At 40.7% G+C, this 20,383-nt stretch overlaps 1 protein-coding gene across 1 annotated transcript in view; it reads right to left on the reverse strand.

The window, feature by feature from the left end:
- Window positions 1-6,629: 6,629 nt before the first annotated feature.
- CPNE3 (copine 3) overlaps window positions 6,630-20,383 on the reverse strand; it is a 43,121-nt gene continuing 29,367 nt past the window's right edge. Inside the window, exons 13-15 of the mRNA XM_004697727.4 lie at window positions 16,525-16,658; window positions 13,511-13,747; window positions 6,630-10,442 (exon numbers count right to left, since the gene is read on the reverse strand). Coding sequence (XP_004697784.1) covers window positions 10,332-10,442; window positions 13,511-13,747; window positions 16,525-16,658 — 482 coding nt within the window. The 3' untranslated portion in view covers window positions 6,630-10,331. The remainder of the gene's footprint in view (window positions 10,443-13,510; window positions 13,748-16,524; window positions 16,659-20,383) is intronic.

Raw genomic sequence — 20,383 nt, forward strand, 5'->3', positions numbered from 1 at the left:
AACATGGGGTGATGCAGTGGCTACAACAACGGACGATGCAGACATCCTAACAACCGTGACCATAGTTCAAGATGGGGCAGTGTGCTGTTGCACATCGGGTCGTTATGAGTCAAAACTGACTCAAGGGCATCTAGCAACTGTAACCATGGAGACAGGTTTGCTGAATAAATAAAACACAGGGCACCTAGCTAATAAAATATGTGTTTTTGTATCACTATATACCGTGCATTGGAATCCAGGTGGCGCAATTGTTAAGCATGGAGATCTTAACCTCCTCAGTCTCTCTGTGGAGAAAGATGATGCTGTCTGTTCCTGTAAAGATTTAATCTCCCAAAACAAAAGAGCAGAACTCGGGCCTATGGGGTCCCTGCATCACTCAGAGCTGAAATGGACTCCATAATAGTCCCACGCACTAAGTGGAACGTGCCTACGTTTTAAAAGTATTTGCTTACCTGACTTCCAGTCTTCTCGGGGTCCCGGATTTGCTAAACCTAGCAACTCTATACACAGACCATGTCAAAAATAAACAAAGCCTTTCTCAATCTAAAAGTGAGAAGTTTGAACTGGGAATCTTTTTCTTTTTTTCCTTCCCCTGGAAATAATTTTTAAAGTACACAATGACACCAACTGTGTATAGCAATGGGCTGTGAGATCTAAATGCCTCAAGATAATGGAGTAACTAGTTCGGCCTCATCTCTGTGTTCTAGAAACCGTCTTTGGTTGAACATAGACGTTTAGCAATCCGAAAGCAGTACATAATAGGCTCTGTTTCATTTCATTTATGCCTCAGGTAAGAAATTGCTATTTAGAACACCAACAAGATGAAGAATATACTTTCTGTGATTTAGGCTTGCTCTATATTTGTAATAATTCTACCACCTTCATAAGAGAAATTTTTAAAATCTCTAGACAATGTACTGTTCTGAAATTTATTATATCTAATCATACCAAAGATACTTGAAATTCATGTTTTAAGTACCGTATTACCCATACACTGTAGTAAAATTTGATGCTTTCCTCTATGAGCTTTTATGACTGGCTATATTTTTCCTACTATAACTTGTGTGTGTGGAAGTGATGGTGCAAAGGTCAAGTAAATGGGCCTCATTAAACAATACAAGCTGACATTTCTAGACCCTAACTCCCTTAAATGAAGAAAGGGAGCTACACCTCAAAGGTCACAGCACCTCTCACAGTCCCCTTGCACCTCTGGTCTCCTCTGCCCACTGTGCCCACGTCTCTGCTACCAATCTGAGAGAATTCCACCTACTGGGAACCTAACACCCATAGAAATGCACGCACGGCGTATGCGAAGGTAACGCATCAGACTGGTGATGCGGTTTCTGGAATCTAGCTTGAATAGCATCAAGCTCTATTGTGAGACCAGACGCTTCCACTTGAACAAGAAGTTGGAATCTTTGTGTTAAAAAACTCAAAGCAGAACTCTGTTTGCACCCCAGACTCCATCAACATATGCATAGCCCAAGGTCAAAGATACGATGCTATTTCGCAAATACGAAGATCATAAACTAGCCATAAAAGGAGCACCCATTTAAAGCTTTTTTTAAAAAAAATAAACAAGAAACAGTTTCCAAGATTTTATGGGGCTAAGTGACAATCAAGTTTATGTTAGCACCTTAAGATACTGCAAATCCGAAAGAATTAGCACTTGTCTTTCAGAATGAGGCGACCCTCAGATTTCATGAAAATAGCGATAGGATAGAGTAAGGTAGTTTGAAGTCTGTGAAATGAGTAAAAAGGCATTGGTCAGGAAAGGAAAAGGGTATTACAATCCACATTCCTCATTCTAACGATGCTCCTCCAAACTCTCCCTCGTGTCTTTACTTCTACCATCGCCAATGCCATTTTCTTTGGAGGGTTCTGCTTTTCCTGCTTCATAACACCTTCTATACCTGGGGAGCTCATCACCATGAGTACAAGAACGAAGAAAATGTTCTAAAATAGATTGTGGTAATGATTGCACGTCTCATTTTTTTTTATTAAAAGATCATTGTACTGCAGGCTCTTACAGCTCTTATAACAATCCACGCATCAATTTTATCAAGCATATTCATACATCTGTTGCCATCCTCACTCTCTAAACATTGACTTTCTATTGAGCCCCTGGCATCAGCTCTTTTTTCTCCCTTCCTCCCCCCTTGTGGCCCCTTCATCGATTATAAATTATTGTTATTTTCATATCTCACACCGACTGCTGTCTTCCTGACAGAACTGAATTTAACCAGCATTTTTCCAAGTTCATTCAAGGAATCTAGAGAAGATAAGGAATAAATGAATGAATAGTGCATACAGGAAGTGATTATAATAACTGACCACTAAATTTAAGCTGGGTAATTGAGAGAGGACTGGAGGGCACTGAGAGAAAGATATTCAGAAGACAGTGTATTGAAGGTTTTAATGGATAACGATTTGTTGTAATCTAGAGAAAGCTGAAAAATGGGTTGTTATTGAAAAATGGGATGATACTTGACAATGGGATTTGGAAAAGAATTTGTTATTGACAATGATAAGGTCCAGGGTATGATCTTTAGAAGTGAAAGCAAAGGTGAGGCAGAGAATAAGATTATTGTTATAAGGAGGGAGTGAGAGTGAGTCTAATGATAAGAGATCCAAAACCTGTGCATCACTAAATGTGCATAGGACTCACAGCAAAACCACTGCTATCATGTCGATCCAGTCACAGTGACCCTATTGGGTTTCCAAAACCAAAACCAAATTCAGTGCCATCGAGTCTCTGCCGACTCATGTGACAGGGTAGAGCTGCCTCTGTGAGTTTCAGAGAGATTGATGGTTTCAAGCTGCTGACCTGAGAAATCACAGCTCAATGTGTAACCACGATGCCACCAGGGTTTGGGAGATGGTCATCTTTACAGGAGCAAACAGCCTCGTCTTCCTCTCTCAGAGTGGCTAGGGAGTTTGAACTGCAGAGTTCCTGAGGACCAAGGAAGCCACTTAATTCAGTAAAACTGTGAAGGGAGAGTTCAAAGAAAGCATTGATAGAATGGATTTTGCTGATTAGTGATCTGATTTGTGAGGGTCTAATGCAGCGGTTCTCAAGCTGTGGGTTGCAACCCCTTTGGGGGTCAAACGACCCTTTCTCGGGGGTCGCCCAATTCATAACAGTAGCAAAATGACAGTTATGAGTAACAATGGAAATAATTTTATGGTTGGGGGTCACCACAACATGAGGAACTGTATTAAAGGGTCGCGGCATTAGGAAGGTTGAGAACCACTGGTCTAATGGAAGGGCTTTGGAATCTCAAAGGGTTGGGATTTGAGGTTAGACTATAGATTGTACACAGAAGCCTTGAGGGGTGTAAAAACAGGGAAGATAGTGTTCTGGGTTTCATGTGACAGTGAGCATGGTCAGTCCTGGTGGTAACGTAACAGATGATAGCAGAAAGCAATGCATGTTGGGAAAAGGGAGTGAGGAGCATCTTGCCAGACGTCTTGTTCAAGACTGGTTTTCTACTTCTGTCCATGGACCATCCTCCATATAAATCACCCACTCACGTCTCCCTCCTGTTTCCTGGCTCCATTCTTCCTTCTTTCCTAACTCTTCTGAACTTTGTTCCTTGGTAAATACTTTCCCCTTGATCACAAATGGTTCATTATTCTAAGATGTGCTCTTCTCCCTGGTGTGATTCTTCCCCAGATAGATCTATTTGGTTGCAAACTGAGCCAGGGGTGTCCCGTTCAGTTCCAGACCCGAGGGGTGACCAAATGGGCTCCCCCAGTCTCTATTTGACCAGCAAGCCTATTCTCTTTCATGACTTTATGGTCTGTTCCACATTTTTCTCCTACTTGATCCAGGACCTTCAAATGAGATCCCTTTCAGAGCTGTCGGTAGTAGTATCTGGACACCACATGGTCTCAGGGTCATGGCAATTGACGTTCTTGTGGTCCATTCGTTCACCTTAGAGGTCACTCATGGGCTTTTATGACACTATTCACCCAAGTAGGCGTTAGAGCATTCTCTTTGGGGACTGTTATGCCAGTTGACCTTGGTGGTCTTCTCTCTTGACTTTCCCTCTCGTGCTTTGTATACCAGCAAACTCAAACTTGTTTCAGTTGCTAAAATTAAAACTTTTCTGTTGCTAAAATGAAAACTTTTTCAGCTGCTAAAATTAAAATAATAAAATTAAAATTAATTAAAACCTATACTTGCCATTGGACCTAACACCTGTATATGTGTTCTTTAACTTCTTCATCTAGCCAAATTCTAGGCCTTAGATTAAATGATACATCCTCAAGGAAGCATTTCTTTCCCCTTCTGATAAGTTAGGTCTGACCCTACTATATCAGAATCTGATCTCACATTTGGTTTCCCCCGACTAGACCATTTCTGCTCTGATCACTGCACTGTGGCTGTGGCTGTCTTGATCACAGCTACATCTCTAAGGTCTTCACAGGAGCAGGAGCATAGTAGGAGCCTCTCTCTCTCTATCTATCTCTCTCAGGCCCACCTCTCTCATACTGTCCACCTTAACTTGATTGGCAAAATGTGAGAGCACCATAGCTATAAGAACCTTTCCTTTACAGAACCCAGAACCGTTTTTTAATCCATTTAATAACTTTTAAAGGAATAAATTCTATAGAATACAATCCCCCAGATTACTTAACTCAGTAAGATAGAGAACAGAGGCCATCTATAACTCTATATTCACTTTATTTTTAACTTTGTTGGTTTTTATTATTAAAAGATCATTTTATTGAGGCTCTTACAACTCATTACAATCCATACACCAATTGTATCAAGCTTATCTATGTGTACATATATTGTCATCCTTCTTTTCTAAACATTTACTTTCTATTGAGCCCTTGGTATCAGCTCCTCTTTTTACCCTCCCTCCCCCACCCCTTATGATCCCTTGATAGATTATAAATTATTATTTCATATCTCACACCAACCACTGTCTCCCTTTCCCCATAGTTTCTGTTGTTCTTCCCCCTGGAGGGGGGTATTGTTATGTATCAATCATTATGATGTTTCCCTATTTTCCCCTCGTCCCCCGCCCTTTCCTCTACCCTTCTGGTATCGCTATTCCCACTCCTGTTCCTGGATTCCATCTGTCGTGCTCTTATCTATACCTGTGTACATGCTCTGGTCTAGTCCGAAGTGAGAAGTAGCTCAGGGGTCATGATAGTGGAGAGTGAGGAAGCCTCAAAGAACCAGAGGAATATTGTATGTTTCACCAGTGCTATGCTGTGCCCTGGTTGACTCATCCCCTCCCTGTGACCCCTCTGTGGGGGGATGTCCAATTGTCTACTGATGTGTTTTGGGTCTGTGCTTCGACCCCCCTCATTCTCAACTATATGTTTTTTCGTGGTTTGTTTGCTTGTTTATTATGGGTCTTCTGATATCTGTTACAGGGTCCCAATGACACCTCATGATCACACAGGCTGGTGTCCTTCTTCCATGTGGGCTTGTCGTTTCTGTCAGATGGCCGCTTGTTTCACTTCAATCCTTTAAGACCTCAGGCATTACCATATAGACTCAAGTACAGGTCGACCCGAATATCCTCAGATGCACCAAATTCTACCACAAAAAAACTGCATTAAAAATGTGCTGAAAAACTTGAGATATTCAAGTATATTCGGTTTATCGTTTGAAAACACCATCCACTTTCTTCACCACATTGGCTTATGCACCCATTTTGTCTTAAGCAACTGTGCCAGGAGGGTGGGCATCACAAAAAGTTTGCTAGAACAAACTGAGGGAGGGTATGAGCAGAGGTGCAAAGTCCGTCCACTACCTGTGTATTGTCATATAAATATATGTACCTAGTCCAATACCTCTAATTTTATGGATTAATGTATTTGCATATGTAGACACCTATTCTTATACCTCTATCCATAGCTTTGCTTCCTAGAGCATTCCTGTTTCCTTTTACCTTTTCTGCCCCACCTTCATGCTTGCCCTGCTTCTGCCTCATAGTACTTCCTCTGTTAGATTGCTGTTGCTCCAACACCCCCAGGATCTCTATATCCCTTGTTGTTGATTTTAATTCCCTAGTTGTTCCCCACCCCACCCACCCCCGTCTATGGTGTTGTTTGCTCACCACACGCTTCCCACTCCTTTCTACCCACAGTCCCTCTGGGACCATTGGTCCTGTTGCTTTTTCCTTGAGCTTGCTTCCCATGCCTGTCTTATGTAAGTAAGCAAACTAAGAATAGCACAGACCAAACAAAAAGGGAGGGAAAACTGGGAAAGAGAAAAAAACATACATAATTCCATGTCTGTCTGCTGACTTTTATGACTATCTCCCCATTAAGTCTATTTTAGGGGGCTCTTTAGGGCTTTGTGGCTTGGCTTTGCTCCAGTTGCTGATCTGTTATGTTCCCTTCTTGATTTGCCCCACTGCAGGGGTTCAGACCACACTACCTCCCTGCCATGTGTCCCCAGTATTGTCCTCTGTCACAGGATGCTCCAGTAAGGGGACATGTGATGAGCTGTTGTTGGCCCTACAGTCCTCTCTGTGTCTTAGCTGCTCCGTGTAGGAACATTGTCCTCCGGGTCTGGTGTGCCAATATGGGGTCTAGACCAACTGTCCTTTTCTCTTAACTTTGCTGGTATTGATCGCAGGAATAAAAATGAAAACAAGAAATTACATCAAGAAATACCTTTATTCAAAGAGAATTCAAATGGAAGATACACTTAACATCGATTCATATATTGGTAACGTATACACTTCATATTTATGGCCTCTGTGAAAGCACAAAAGCCTCTAAGAATCACAAATTTCCGACTTGCCTTATGTGTACTTCCATGACTATCAATCACACACACAAGGAAACCAGCAGGGTCTGTTTTTAAATGGCTTTCCCCCAAACTTACAAAATGAGAAAGACAAAGTATGTCAAAAGGCAGCACAAGCAGTAACAGACCCCTGAACGCATTTTGGAAAAAGCTACCTAAGGCACAACCACAGTGAACAGTTGTAAATCCCTGGTCTGACTTCACATTTTTATACTTTCTTAAAATTTCAGTTCTGCATGCTGGGTCCTTTTCCGTATTACAAGTTCTTTGAGTTTAATAGGAATTTTACACTTTAATTCCTCATATAATTACAAGTAGTAAATCTAGTGACAGGCTAGCTGGTGTATCTTTTTCTCTGAGAACAAGTTAACAAAGGCCTGAGTCAGCTCATTTCAGTGACCATGGGTACCACAGAACGATCTGGCCCCGTGCCATCCTCACAGGGCCATCGTTGCAAGTACTGGGGCAATCCATCTCCTTGCGGCTCTTCTTTTCCACTCAGCCTCTACTTCTGCAAACATGCTGCCCCTTTCCAGGGCCATTGCCTGCTGAAAACAAGCGAGAGGAAGTCTCTCTCCCGTTCTTTTAAGCAGCAATCTGGTGAGCGTTCTTCCAAGACAAACGCGGTTGGTCTCTTTGCAGTACCTTGTACTTTGAATATTCTTTGCCAACACCAATATTCAAACACATCAATTCTTCTCTGATCTTCTTTATTGATAATAAAGATATATGTGAGAAATAGTACATCTATTGAGGCCACTGCTACTCCAATATGTTTGTAACATACATGATTGCATAATGGTTTACAATCGATTTTTTCTCCAAACACGTTTTTAAAGTCATGTCATTTGAATAAATGGTGAGAAATGAGTATTTTAATATTAAACAATATTAAATCAGTATGTGCTAAATGGGAGTGTTGAACTGGTAAGAATTTTATAAAGTGGTAATCTAGAGATTATAAATGCTGCAAACAAGTACCCATTGACCTAATTTAAAAGAATCCCACTTCTTCCAATAAAGCCAATCAACAGTGAAGAAGAAGAAAACTTTTAAAGGCAATTAATGACGGTAGAATATAAAAGTAAGGGCTAAATCAAGCCACCCATGGTGACAGAATAGTCATGGCCAATGATGCCTAAGCGTCCAGGTGAGGTAACTCGGGCCTGCTGAGAAGCTTTCAGGAAGGACTGGGAAGAGGTAGCCAGGTGAGTAGGCATCTAGATCCTGCTCAGCTGTGAACAAAGATGCTCCACTTCTGTTGTTTTACAATTATACATTGATAATATGTGTATATCATTTCTCAAAATGAGCTTCTAGATGAATAACCCAAATGTGGAATATCCATAAATGGAACATCACTCAGTCACCAAGAGAAATGACATCCCCACACATGCTGCAACATAAATCTTGAAAATTTGCTGAGCAAAATAAATGAATCACAAAACAAACAAAAAATTATCTCACGTAAAGGAAATGAGCAAACAGAAAGAAACCCAAGACTCTCAGTGGTTACCAAGCGTAAGAAGGAAAGGGAAGGGGAGAGATTGTGCTTTGGGGCAACTGAGCTTACATTATTGATGACAGATTTTGGAAAAGGATCCCAAGAACGATTGTACACCATGAAGAATGTAATCAATGTCACTGAATTGTACATGTAGAAATTGTTGGATTGGTGAATGTTTTGTGGCGTACATTTTTTCTTAAAAGTGAGAGAGGGGACCGCCCTGTGTTTAAAAAAGAAAAACTTCTGAAAACAAGAGCAATATATCAATGCTTTTCCCAAATATATTTATTTAAAGAACTAAAGTTAGGACAACTTAGACAGTAAGACTCCCCACTATTGAATGATGCTTTCTTCTCTCCAAATTGCTAATGTTGAAATGTCTTGTCAACAAAGTAGACTATCGAATTAAATGGCAGGGACCTCCAGGTTAACAGCAAACATTCAGGGACCAGCATACTGCAAGGGGATATATACTTGTCCACTGTCTCGGCAACCATGACAGCAGGTGAATTCCATCTTAGCCTGCCTTTGGCAAAGAACTTTTTACGAGAAGTCAAAGCTCAGGGCTCACTTTCTGCAGACAGTGCAGAGCATTAGATGAGTGGACTGGGTGCAGATTTTCCAATACAACTGAAAGGCATGTCAGCACAGTGCTGTGCGCATAAACTTAATGTTGAATTGTTACAGGTGCTTGGCCAACATATGGAGATGCATAGCACTTGGCACACAGATCTTCAGTAAATGGCACTGAATCTATTAAAAAATTGTAATGGTCTCTAAGCAGTATGTTTTAAAAGGTGAAAGTAGGGGGATTTTTTTAAATTAGTATTATTCTTAAAAAAAATAATTCAAAAGCCTATATAAGTCCACTCTCCTAACGTAGCTGTTGAAAAACTTTTTATAAGGTACAACAGATTTTATGCTTAATATACTGTAGACTTAGGATAATACAGTATTAAAATATCAAATCTGATTGTGATTAATAGATAACTAGCATCATGCGTTCATGGATTTAAAAATCATACTTAAAAAAAACCTTAAAGAACAATAAAAAGTCTAAATGATTCTGTACACAAAATGTATGGGACCTTAGCAAAGAAAGTATAAAAATTGTCTCTTTTTGATAAGTCAAGCCTTACATTTGTTAAAAGGAAATTAATTTCCCATTATACGTTTGGTCCTCACCATGTCTTAGACAAAACAGCTGTATTCGTGTTAACAAACCCTAGTCAAATAAGCTAGTACTGTACTTGGGACAATTGCTCATCTTAGCATCTACAGAATCCTGAGCATCACACGAGGTCAATGAACACTAATGCCAAACCTGACTGTTAACAGATTGTCACCGTGAGACTAAAGATAGAAACGCCAAATAAAAAAAGGCTTTCCTACATCAGGTTCTTTTTGGTTTGCTGATTGTGCATTTTACAAGTAGATTATATGGCTTCCCTTCTTATAATCAATTTTTTGCATGAAGTTCTATGCAAGTTCATGCTCTCTTATAAACCTTGCAGTTTCTACGCTGGGCCACAATCCAGGAGCCAGCAAAAGTGGTTTTTATCCCATGAAACAGCATGGCACACAGAGCGAGGAACACAGGAAACATACTCTCTTTTAAGAAGCTCTTCATCAGGAATTGAAACTAGCCTGCAAAATAGACGCCGCTTAAAGCAAAATGAGGTCGGAGGCTTGCAAATCCCAGCTTCCTCACCATTTTTTCACTGTTACTGACGAACATTCAAGAACAGCATTTTCACCACACAGACGTAAACAATAACCACAACGCCAGGTTTCCCCACACTTTCTCATCCGAGAGGCAATTACTCTACATCACCAGCAATCATAGAATTGAATGTACAATTAACTTGGCACTTTCCTCAAAAGATACAGAGAGCACTTTGAAAAGATGAAATCCACAGAGAACTACGTTTACATCATAAGTGCTGGGGGCTTGAAATCATGACAGACTCATGATCTGAAGGGAGAGAGGGATTCTTTGCTCCAGGAGGCGTGAAGGAAGTCGGTGGACACTGGCCGACAACTTCATTCTGCAGCGGGGTTCTTGGGAGGCAGCAGCTTGTAGGTGTTGAAGTAGCCCACCACCTGCTGGGGGATCTCTGCCAGGACACACTGAGCAAGCGCTTCCTTCGGAGCCTGGTGAAAGAGAAAAGCCGGGTGACTTTACCTGCAACCAATATTTCACTGGCCTTCTGCCAAAAGGCTGTTTGACTAGTCAGTAAAAGCCGGCAGTTTCTAGCGATGCTATGAATCTGAAGGCTAACTTTATCCAGTCCTGTTTGGGTGTCAGCATTTTAGCATTTGTTTTTTTGGTAACTTTTACATCCGGGTCTTTTATTCACCTGGGCCTAATTTTTTTTTAACATTTTATTTCTAAATAAGCATAGAGTCATAAGAAGTTGACAAAAATCAAAACCAGTATAGTGATGATGCTCCACATCCCCTTGACCAAGTTTCCACAATGGTAATATCTTATTAACTCTGGGACAAAAGGAAACTAGTACTGATACTGGTGCCATCCCCAGACCTGGCTCAGGGGTCACTCGCCCTTTATGTGCTCAGTTGTGTGTCTGTCTGTAGTCTCATGTAATGCTGTCACATATGACAAATCCTAGGAGCCCCCTGGCCCCAGTGGTTCAGCACTCGGCTGCTAACCAAAAGGTCGGCAGTTCGAACCCACTATCCACTCAGCAGGACAAAGAGGTGGCGTTCTCCCATCAAGGCGGCAGGCTTGGAAATCCCATGAGGCAGTTCCACTCTGTCCTACAGGATCACTATGGGTTGGAATCATGTGCTCCTTGGTAATGGGTTTGGATTTTTCTTGCAGATGTAAATTTGTGTGGCTACTGACACAATCAAGAGATAGACTGTTTCATCATCCTCTTTTATAATCCCTCAATCACACTTTGGTCCCCGGATTTAGTGTTTTCCTTTCTTTAGGACAAATGCCCAAGAGTGTGGTTGGTGGGTCATATGGTAGATAAGTATTTAGTTTTTAAAGAAACTGCCCACGTGCCTTCCAGAATGGTGTTCCATGTTACAGTCCCAACAGCAACCGAGGAAGGAGCCAGTTCTCTGCATCCTTGTTAGCATGAGGTGTGCCCCTTATCTTGATGGTATTTTTCAGTTTAGCTGTTGTAATAGGTGTGTACGGATATCTCAGCATGGTCTTAATTGGCATTTACCTAATGGATAATGTTTAACATATTTCCTTTTCCAGAATGTAAATCCCATACCAGTTTTCTTAGATTTTTACCTAAGTATTTCTTTTATTTAATGTAATTGGCAATGTTATTAGAATTTTAATTTGGGGTTTTACATGTTTAAACCTAGCATATAGAAATATAAATTATTTTGGAAGGGGGCATTACCTTTTATCTTCTGATTTTAATAAAATTATTAGTTATAGAAAATTATAATTACTTCCCCAAAATAGATGTGAGGGGTCTTCAAAAAAGTTCATAGAAAAAAACTCACTATCTTTTCATTCCATTTTCCCACAAGCTTTTTGAAGCCCTCTCAGATAGAACTTCTGCTTCTATGAAGAGGAAGTCGTAAAACCTCCACCTAATTCACAACTTAAAGATTGTTAAAAAATAAAAAGATGAAGTAGATGTACTTTTCCCTGTTCTTATCACTGACTGAGTACATCTAAAAGTCTTTCACATTCTGTATAAAACAAAACCTAAGACCAAATGTTAAAGGAAAGGAGGCTGACTAGCTACAGACCTTAAGATCCAAAGAGCCACCCAGGAGGGAGTCGTGGGTTGTCTTTCTGCTTTATATACTCGTCAAGCTGACCTGGTATTAGGGAACCTAACAGTATGGGAAACCCCAACAAGGCACAATTTCACAAACGCTCAAACAAGTGTTTTTTATGATTTTATTTATATGCAATCCAGGATGGGTAAACTCCGCAGAGCTAGTGCGTCGATTAGAGGTTCCTTACGGTTATGGCAGGGGAGGTTGGGGAGGGAAGCGGAGAGCTAATAATAATGGCACAAGACTGAGGGAAAAGTTCTAAAATTGGTTGTGGTGATAATCACACAATTCTTTTTAATGTGGCTGAATCATTGAATTGTGTGGTATATGAATTATATGTTAAAAAAACAAAAGCAAAATACATGTTACTCTCTCTTGCCAAAGAACTGGGGGGGGGGGTCAGCCTACCAAAGGGGAAAATTTTTTGTTTGGTTAGCATGAGGGATGCTAGTAGTGTTGAAATGTTCTTTATTTTGACCAGATCAATGCCAATATCCCGGCTTTGATGTTGCAACACACTGCAGTTTTGTCAGATGTTACCACTGGGAGAAACTGGGTAAAATGACTCCCTGAAAATTTATCAACTTATCTTTTCATTTGGTAAATTCAACATAGACTTGGTTTTTTGTTTGCTTCTTTGTTTTTATGCTAGTTCTTTATGGGGTTTTGTCTGTTTTAATTTTACTGTGTTAAATACGTACAAGAAAACACTTCTCATCTTAACCGTTAGCCGGTGACATGCATTACACTGACCACATTGCCCAGCCAGCACCACAATCCTGCCCAAATATTTCTCATCACCCTAAACAGAAGCTCAAGGAACCCTGATAGCATAGTGGGTTGCAAGTTAAGCTCCTAAACAAAAGGTCTGCGATTCAAAACCATAGCCACTCTGGGGGAGAAAGATGAGGCTTTCTACTCCCATAGGGATGCACAGTTTCTGAACCTCAAAGTTCTACCCTGTCTTATAGAGGGGCGATAAGTCAGTCACCTCAATGGCAGTAAGTAACCTGAGGCTCAGTATCTCTTAGGCATCGATTATTCCCCCTTCTTCCTAATCCTGGTAACTGATACATTTTCATCTCTACATATTGTAGATAGTTCATGTAAGTGAGATTATACAATGTTTATCCTTTTGGACCTGATCTATTTGACTCAGCATAGCATGTTCAAAGTTCATCCCTGTCATAACATGTATAAAAACTTCATTTTTCTTTATGGCTAAATAATAACACGGTTTTTAATAAGTTAGCGTAGATCCCGCAGGGGGCACACCCTGAAACAATACTGCCAGCTCTAATCTGGACTTTTCAAATGAAAAAGAGAAGCATGGTCGCTAGTGTCTAACTCTGAGCACCCAGCTCAACTGCTGGGTGTACAGGTTGGCAAAGGCCTGTGTTCAAACACGTGACTGTGCACCAGACGAGGAGGCATGTACTCACGTTCTGGAACTGTCTGAAAGGCACAAACTGGACGATATCTCTGATGGCTGTTTCGCCTGATGGGGACCGGAGACTTCCACTATCCCCGTCCAGAAATTCCATGGCGCTAAAGTCGGCCCCTCCGACGCCAACAATGATGACAGACATGGGCAGCTTGGCAGCATTGACGATAGCCTGTCTGGTTTCATCAAGGTCTGTGATCACTCCGTCAGTAATGATCAAGAGCACAAAATATTGCTGTCAGGAAAGAAAGACTAGGTTACATTCAACAAGTGGCTCTTAGGCCAGACAAAAAGGAATTTGGACCCTTAAGTAGGTATAGCTTTCAAACAATAAAAGCAATGGTTAATGACACCTCTGGTTTGGTGAGTATTTGGTCTCTGTCTTGCTCATTTTCCTTCTCATTCTCGACCCAGGATTTTATTAGCCTAAAATATTCCAAGATCCTCTGATGACAGAAAAGGAAACGTCCATACAAAATTAAATGTTCATTAAAAGGTACAGCATGTTCATTGAAAGGTACAGCAGGTCACAGAATAGCTTTGTCATAACGACATGAAAGCAGCATAGGCCAAAAGTTAAAATTTCAATAAATGTAATCAGTTTGATTCAATTGAAATACTGAATGTTAAAGTATTAATCAAGTGAACAAATGACAAAGATCAAATATGGGTGAAGCAGAATTATTTACCAAACTTAAAATACAATGTTTAAGAAAATAGATAAGGGTTAGACTATACCTGTATAAACTCCTCACATTAAGAGTACCTTAATTTTTATGAATGGATAAATTACTGATGTTATCAATGCAATTGCAATATAGCTGAAGGGGATAATTGACAATGCTTTACTTTTTTTGTTTCTTTAGTTTGGGGTCTTTTTAAAATGTTTTGGTTATTTGTTTGTTGTTGTTGTTGATCTTATTGGTTCTGTTTTTTGTTTTTGTAATAATATGACTGCCAAAGTAAACCAGAGTCATTCATAAGGGGAGTGGGGAGGGGGCAGCAAGGAGGGGCAAACTGATGTATTCTGGGCTCCCACATAATTCTACCCCTAACCAAGAACAGTTCGTTCTCCTGACATGGCTCTGCTTGAGACTCGCCTTCACAAAGAGATCACTGAAGACAAAGTGTGGTGAAGAAAGCACATGGTGCCAGGCATCAACTGGAATAGTGTTTGGGGTCTTAAGGCTTATGTTCAAACGAACAGCCATCTAAGTGAGGTGTCAACTAAGTCCATACGGAAGAAGCACACCAGTCTGTGTGACACAAAGATGACATTAACAAAATCCAAATATGGCGAAGGGAGAAGCAACAGGACGTAAATTGAGAACACCCAATTTGTAGAAGGCTATGGAGGTAAGCGGAAACCCAAAATCCACCTGTAGAATGCCTGGTCAGGCCGGGCCTCTGGCAGATCCCCTCTAATCACAGGTGAGGGCCTCAAACGGCTTTACTACCAGACAGGGATTACTGAAAACGTCATGATGGGATCGAACCACAGCACAATATACCTGGTCAGCTGACCTCTCTCTCTCTCTCGAACCAACCTGAATTGGCTCGAGGCTCAAATATTTCTCAATTTTTCCAAGACAGAAATTTCTTCTCTGGCTTTTTAATATTGTTGGTGTTTTTTCTTTCTTAATTTTTATTTTTATCTTTATACTTGTTATTTTTGTTTTCTTCTTTCTGTTTCACTTTGGTTTTGTTTTTATTTTTTCTGGTAGGTGTCCCAATTTAGGAAGCATAGAAGGAGTGGATGCACAGAGATCATGACTAACATCATGGTTTATCTGGAAGGGGGAAGAGGGAGGGAAGGGGAATTGGAAAACAATCAGGGGATGCGGGAGTGGGGAGGAAGCATTATAAGTGATTGTGATGATGGATATATATAATTCTTTTTAGAAGTGGTTTGTTCTGTGTATATTATATCAAGAAAACTACTTTTTAAAAAAAGCAACTTGACCTATGGTTCCCATGGGTGAGGGCAGAGGGCTTTTCCCTAAGGGGCACTGAGTTCATTTTAATGGAGATGGAACAATTTGGAGAGAGACAGCAATAATGGTCGTGTAACACAAAGACTACAGTCAATGGCACTGAATTATACATGAGAAGTTGTTGATTTAGTGAATGTTTTGTTGGGTATACTTGTGCCAAAATTGAAAACAAAAATTATATGAATAACAATGAGTTTTGGAAAAAGGAAAATGTTCTGAAATTGATCGTGATAAAGACTACAACTCTTCTTGATATAGCTGAATCATTGGATTGTATGATAAGTGGATGAAGTGCCAATAAAACTGTTAAACAAAAAAGACAATAGATAAGGATTAGTGGGGAAAATCTTTCTCACAATCCTCTTATCTCGGAGAAAACGTTTCAGAGAATGGGACCATTATGAAAAACTGGGCCTCCACCTGTGAGCCATTTAAGTTCAAAATGTTGGGGTAACTCCCATATGTGAAACAGATACCCTGAGCCTCCTATGAGATACATATTCCCGCCTTACTAAGGAGAATACTGAAGCTGAGAAGTTAGTATCCCAGATTCAGTAGGTAAGTGTCGGCTAATTCAAACCTTTGGTACAGTAAGTCACCTTGCAACAGCAACTGAGGTAATCTCAATCCTTATGTGTTCAATCTACTTCCAAAACAAGTGGACCAAAGCCACGGTTTTGTAAAACCTATCTAAGAAAATTGAAAACAAAAAGACTTGTGTGTGTTGTTTTGGTTAACAGTCATTAATTTAATGACATGAGGTAAGACTGTATATACTCGTGTATAAGCCGAGTTTTTCAGCACATTTTTAATGGTTTTTGTGGTAAAGTTAGGTCCCTCGGCTGATATTTGGGTTGGCTTATCCTTTAGTATATACGGTAATTCTGACAATGTCCTATCCCAAAGCTTCCTGCCTTGATTTTGTATCTCGAGGGTCCAAATAGGTAGAAAAAAATGGCCGCAGGGACACTAACCAGTCAGTGTGCATTCTCCCTGTCCCCGGCCATGGTGCACTTACTGAAGCCGTCTGTTGTTGTGTGGCTGCAGCAGCAAACCTGGCCACGTGATTTATGATTGGAGAAAAATTAGTTGGTCCATAGAGTTTTATCTGAGGAAGGCAGGCCCGATATGCCTCCACAATGCCTTGGATTCCTAGACAACAAAAGCAGTATTAAAAAAGCTCAAGCAAAACCGAATTATGTATTATTCACCATGCTTGCTCAGTTAATTACATACATTAACAGATAGTGCTTTAAAGAGTCAAACAGTCTATGTTCAGGAATTCTTCTAAGCGCTGTATTACAAAACACCAAAGTCAGGGTGCATTGCAAAAGCACGCCATCGCTGCCGTCTCCCAGTGGAGGCATTTCTTTTCATTCCAGTGAGAGCATTCATTAGTGCATAGTAGGATTGCAGCACTTGTGCTTAATTTTGATGTGATTTAGGAATGAGATTCTCATCGAAAAAAGAAAGAAACACACATGAAAATGCACTGTCTCATCCAACTGACAAGAACAAAAAATTACTGATAAAATAGCAAAATGTTTGCATGGATGGCCAGACACTATAAATCTAATGCTAACAGCTCGAGTTTATTCAATAACTTAAAAGTGAAGCATGGTACGGCAGCCAGTGGTAATAAAGACGGCACCAGCAGTCTTCCCTGAAGCGGAATGCTCTGTGGAAAAGCTAGCCATGACTATAGCAAGGATAACAGTTTCTTCCACTTAGACCACCAGTCTGTTGTTTTTCAACCTGGAGGTATAAACAAAACCGTTCATTCCATTTCTCCGCAAATCTCAATTGCCTTCAATTCCCCAACTGAAACGGAATTATACCCAAATCCCTCCTTCCCACTTTAAAGGAACTAGTGAGATAGGTTATTTCTACACGGCTCACTTCAGTGATTAACTGTGCACCCGGTGGAGTGTCCTGGTCTTACAGTAAGGCTGCATTCTTTCTGTGGTATGTCTCCTGAGTCTGACATACCACAGAAATAATGCAGCCTTACTGTAAGACCAGGACACTCCACCGGGTGCACAGTCCAAACTATAAACCACACGTAGAAAAGCTATTCTTGGTTGGGAAGCTCCCCAAAACCTTATATTACTCTAAAATAAATGAACAAGTGATATGTCATCCACACTTATAATAAATCAAATCTAATTAAAACCTATTTTAAAACTTATTTTCATACACACAAAGCATATTTTTCAAGCAGGAAAATATTTGCAGTTTCAATGGGCTAGAGATAAAAAGGCCAAAATTAGCTACTAAAAGTGCCTCAAAGGAGCACTCGATTATGTTTTCTTAATCTTAAATCATTAAATTTATTAAAATAGACACTTATTTAGTTATTCTTTTACTCAAGTCACAAGTTTAAACAATGGAGAAGCTCCCTCATTCACATCAATGATATTTTTGTTCTAGGTTTTTGATACCTGAACCCATACACGCCTTATGATCAGAGGCTAATGTGCTTCTTCCATGTGGGCTTTGTTGCTTCCCAGCTAGATGGCCGCTTGTTTATCTTCAAGCCTTTAAGACCGCAGATGCTCTATCTTTTGATAGCTGGACACCATCAGCTTTCTTAACGATTTGCTTATGCACCATTTGTCTTGGTCAGTGATCGCGATCGTGTCAGGAAGGTAAACATCTCAGAATGCCAGATTATTAAACAAAGTGTTCTTGCATTGGGGGAGTACTTAAGTAGAGGCCCAATGTCCGTCTGCTGCCTTAATATTTAACATATAACTATATATACATAGATCTATGTCTCTATCGTTATATATAAATGTATTTACATATTTGCATGCTGGTATTTAGACCTCTATAAATGTCCTTTGCCTCCTAGTTCTTTCCTCTATTTCCTTTTACTTTCCTCTTGTCCCACTACCACGCTCAACCTTGCTTCAGCTTTCAGTAATTCCTCGGAGCACTGGATGATTGTGGGGAAAATAGACTAGGGAAAAAGAAGAAAGTCCAAAAGCAAATTGGCCCCCACAAAACCTTTATGTTCTATTTTGTGAATGCTATTTATGAAAAGAAAAGAACATTCCCATCTGTCAGAAACATACATCTTTTGAATGTCAAAAGGAACTTCTGCCTAGAATTATACTCCTGCTTCCACCTCTCTTTCCTCCTCCAAGTTGTTCAATATTCCAACAACAACATTCTGTGGGAAATAAGGCATTTTGTTTTACTGTTCGTCCTTTGGGAGGAATGGGATGTGAGAGAAATACATGTTTTACTTTAAGGCTATTGCCGTTTCCCCACACATTAGTGCTGTCCATTGTTAGTTGTCATCCAGTCGGCTCCAACTTACGGAGACTCCATGAACAACAGAAGGAAATGCCGCCCATCCTACATCATCCCAGTGACCAATGGTCTGCTAACGTCCATTTTTGTGGCTACTGGGTATTTTGAGTGCTTTCTAAACCAGGGGCTCTTGTTCCAGCATTCCATCAAACAAAGAGATTCTTGGAAGACCAGGCCTTCTCTCCTAGTCGGTCTTAACCTGGAAGATCTGCTGAAACCTGCCCACCAGGGATGACCTTGTCGGAATCTGAAATACACAGCTTCCACCACCACAGCATCAGGTAGGCCACTGGAGTAGGGCAAACAGAACAAAGGAATGGTGGTGCCTTCCATAGGTCTTTGCCTTTTAAAGCCAGTGCACAGTGCTGGGCAAGCTCCCTCATACCAGCTACCCTGCATGGAAGAGCCTCTTCCATAAACAATCACCTTGTCCCTAGCTGCCTTCTGGACCCTGAAAAGTTCCTTCCAGAACAAGGGTCCGGGCCATAGCCATCATCTCAGGCTGCATGAACTACTTCCAGATCAGATCCCCTGATCCCAGGTAGGCTGGCAGGAAAAAGACGAGCTTCTCACATCTTCACTTCCCTCCCCAGCCCCCATGAACTCCTCGGATAGCGGAGGCTTCCACACTGGGGACCCCAGCTCTGAACAGTGTCCTCCTCTCTGGATCCTGCCCCTGACCAAGTTCTCTCCTTTCCATTTTCTGTTTTTTTTTTTCCTCTTCTTTTCCTTCCCTGCTGTTTATGCTTTGTTTTCCCTATTTCTCTTTTCTTCTATTCTTTTCTCTGAGCTCCTTTCCCTTGTTGTTCTTGGCTCTTTTTCGCTGTTGTTTCCCCTTCCTAGTCTTGTCTCTTGTAGTTCTCCCTTCTTTTTCCCTTTGCTGCTATTCCTTCAACCATAACTGAGGGATGGTTGTAAACTCGCTACTAGATAGAGAGCCTTGGAGAGATGAGTAGAGTAGATTAAAATGATCCATCTGACTTGAACGGATAAAGCTTTGTCACTTGATCTCTCCTCTGATACACTTGGGCTTAAACTGGTTTTTAATATTTTCTGGATCTTTTTTCCCCCACATCGGAGTTTATCTCTGTTGGATGTTGCCTTCTTGAATCTCTGCTGTCTGTTTTTCTGGTTTTCAGTATGTGAAACCCAGGATTGATGGACTGAACAAGACAACAACTAGAATAAGAGTTCCTGGGGGAAACGTAAGGAAGGGGTGGGGGATGCTGGGAGAGCTGATATCAAGGAGTTCAAGAAAGAAGGAAAAAATGTTTGAAACTGATATTGGCAGCAATTGTACCACGCTGCTTGATGTGATTGAACTATAGAATGGTACGCTATCTGGATTAGCTCCTAATACAATGGTTTGGAAAAGAATGGAATAAAAATGTATTAAATGAAATTATTATGAAAAGACAACATGATTTGTCCAGAAAACCTAGTTTAACACACTCGGCAAAAATAAAAAACTGGGGGGGAACCAATTACAAGAATCTAAGTATAGCCTCCTCCCTGGGGAATGGACAGCAGAGAAGAGGGTGGAGGGAGACGTCGGACAG

The sequence above is a fragment of the Echinops telfairi genome, unplaced genomic scaffold, assembly GCF_000313985.2.
Source record: "Echinops telfairi isolate 266 unplaced genomic scaffold, ASM31398v2 ScPeMD7_1;HRSCAF=3_0, whole genome shotgun sequence".
NCBI lineage: Eukaryota > Metazoa > Chordata > Mammalia > Afrosoricida > Tenrecidae > Echinops > Echinops telfairi.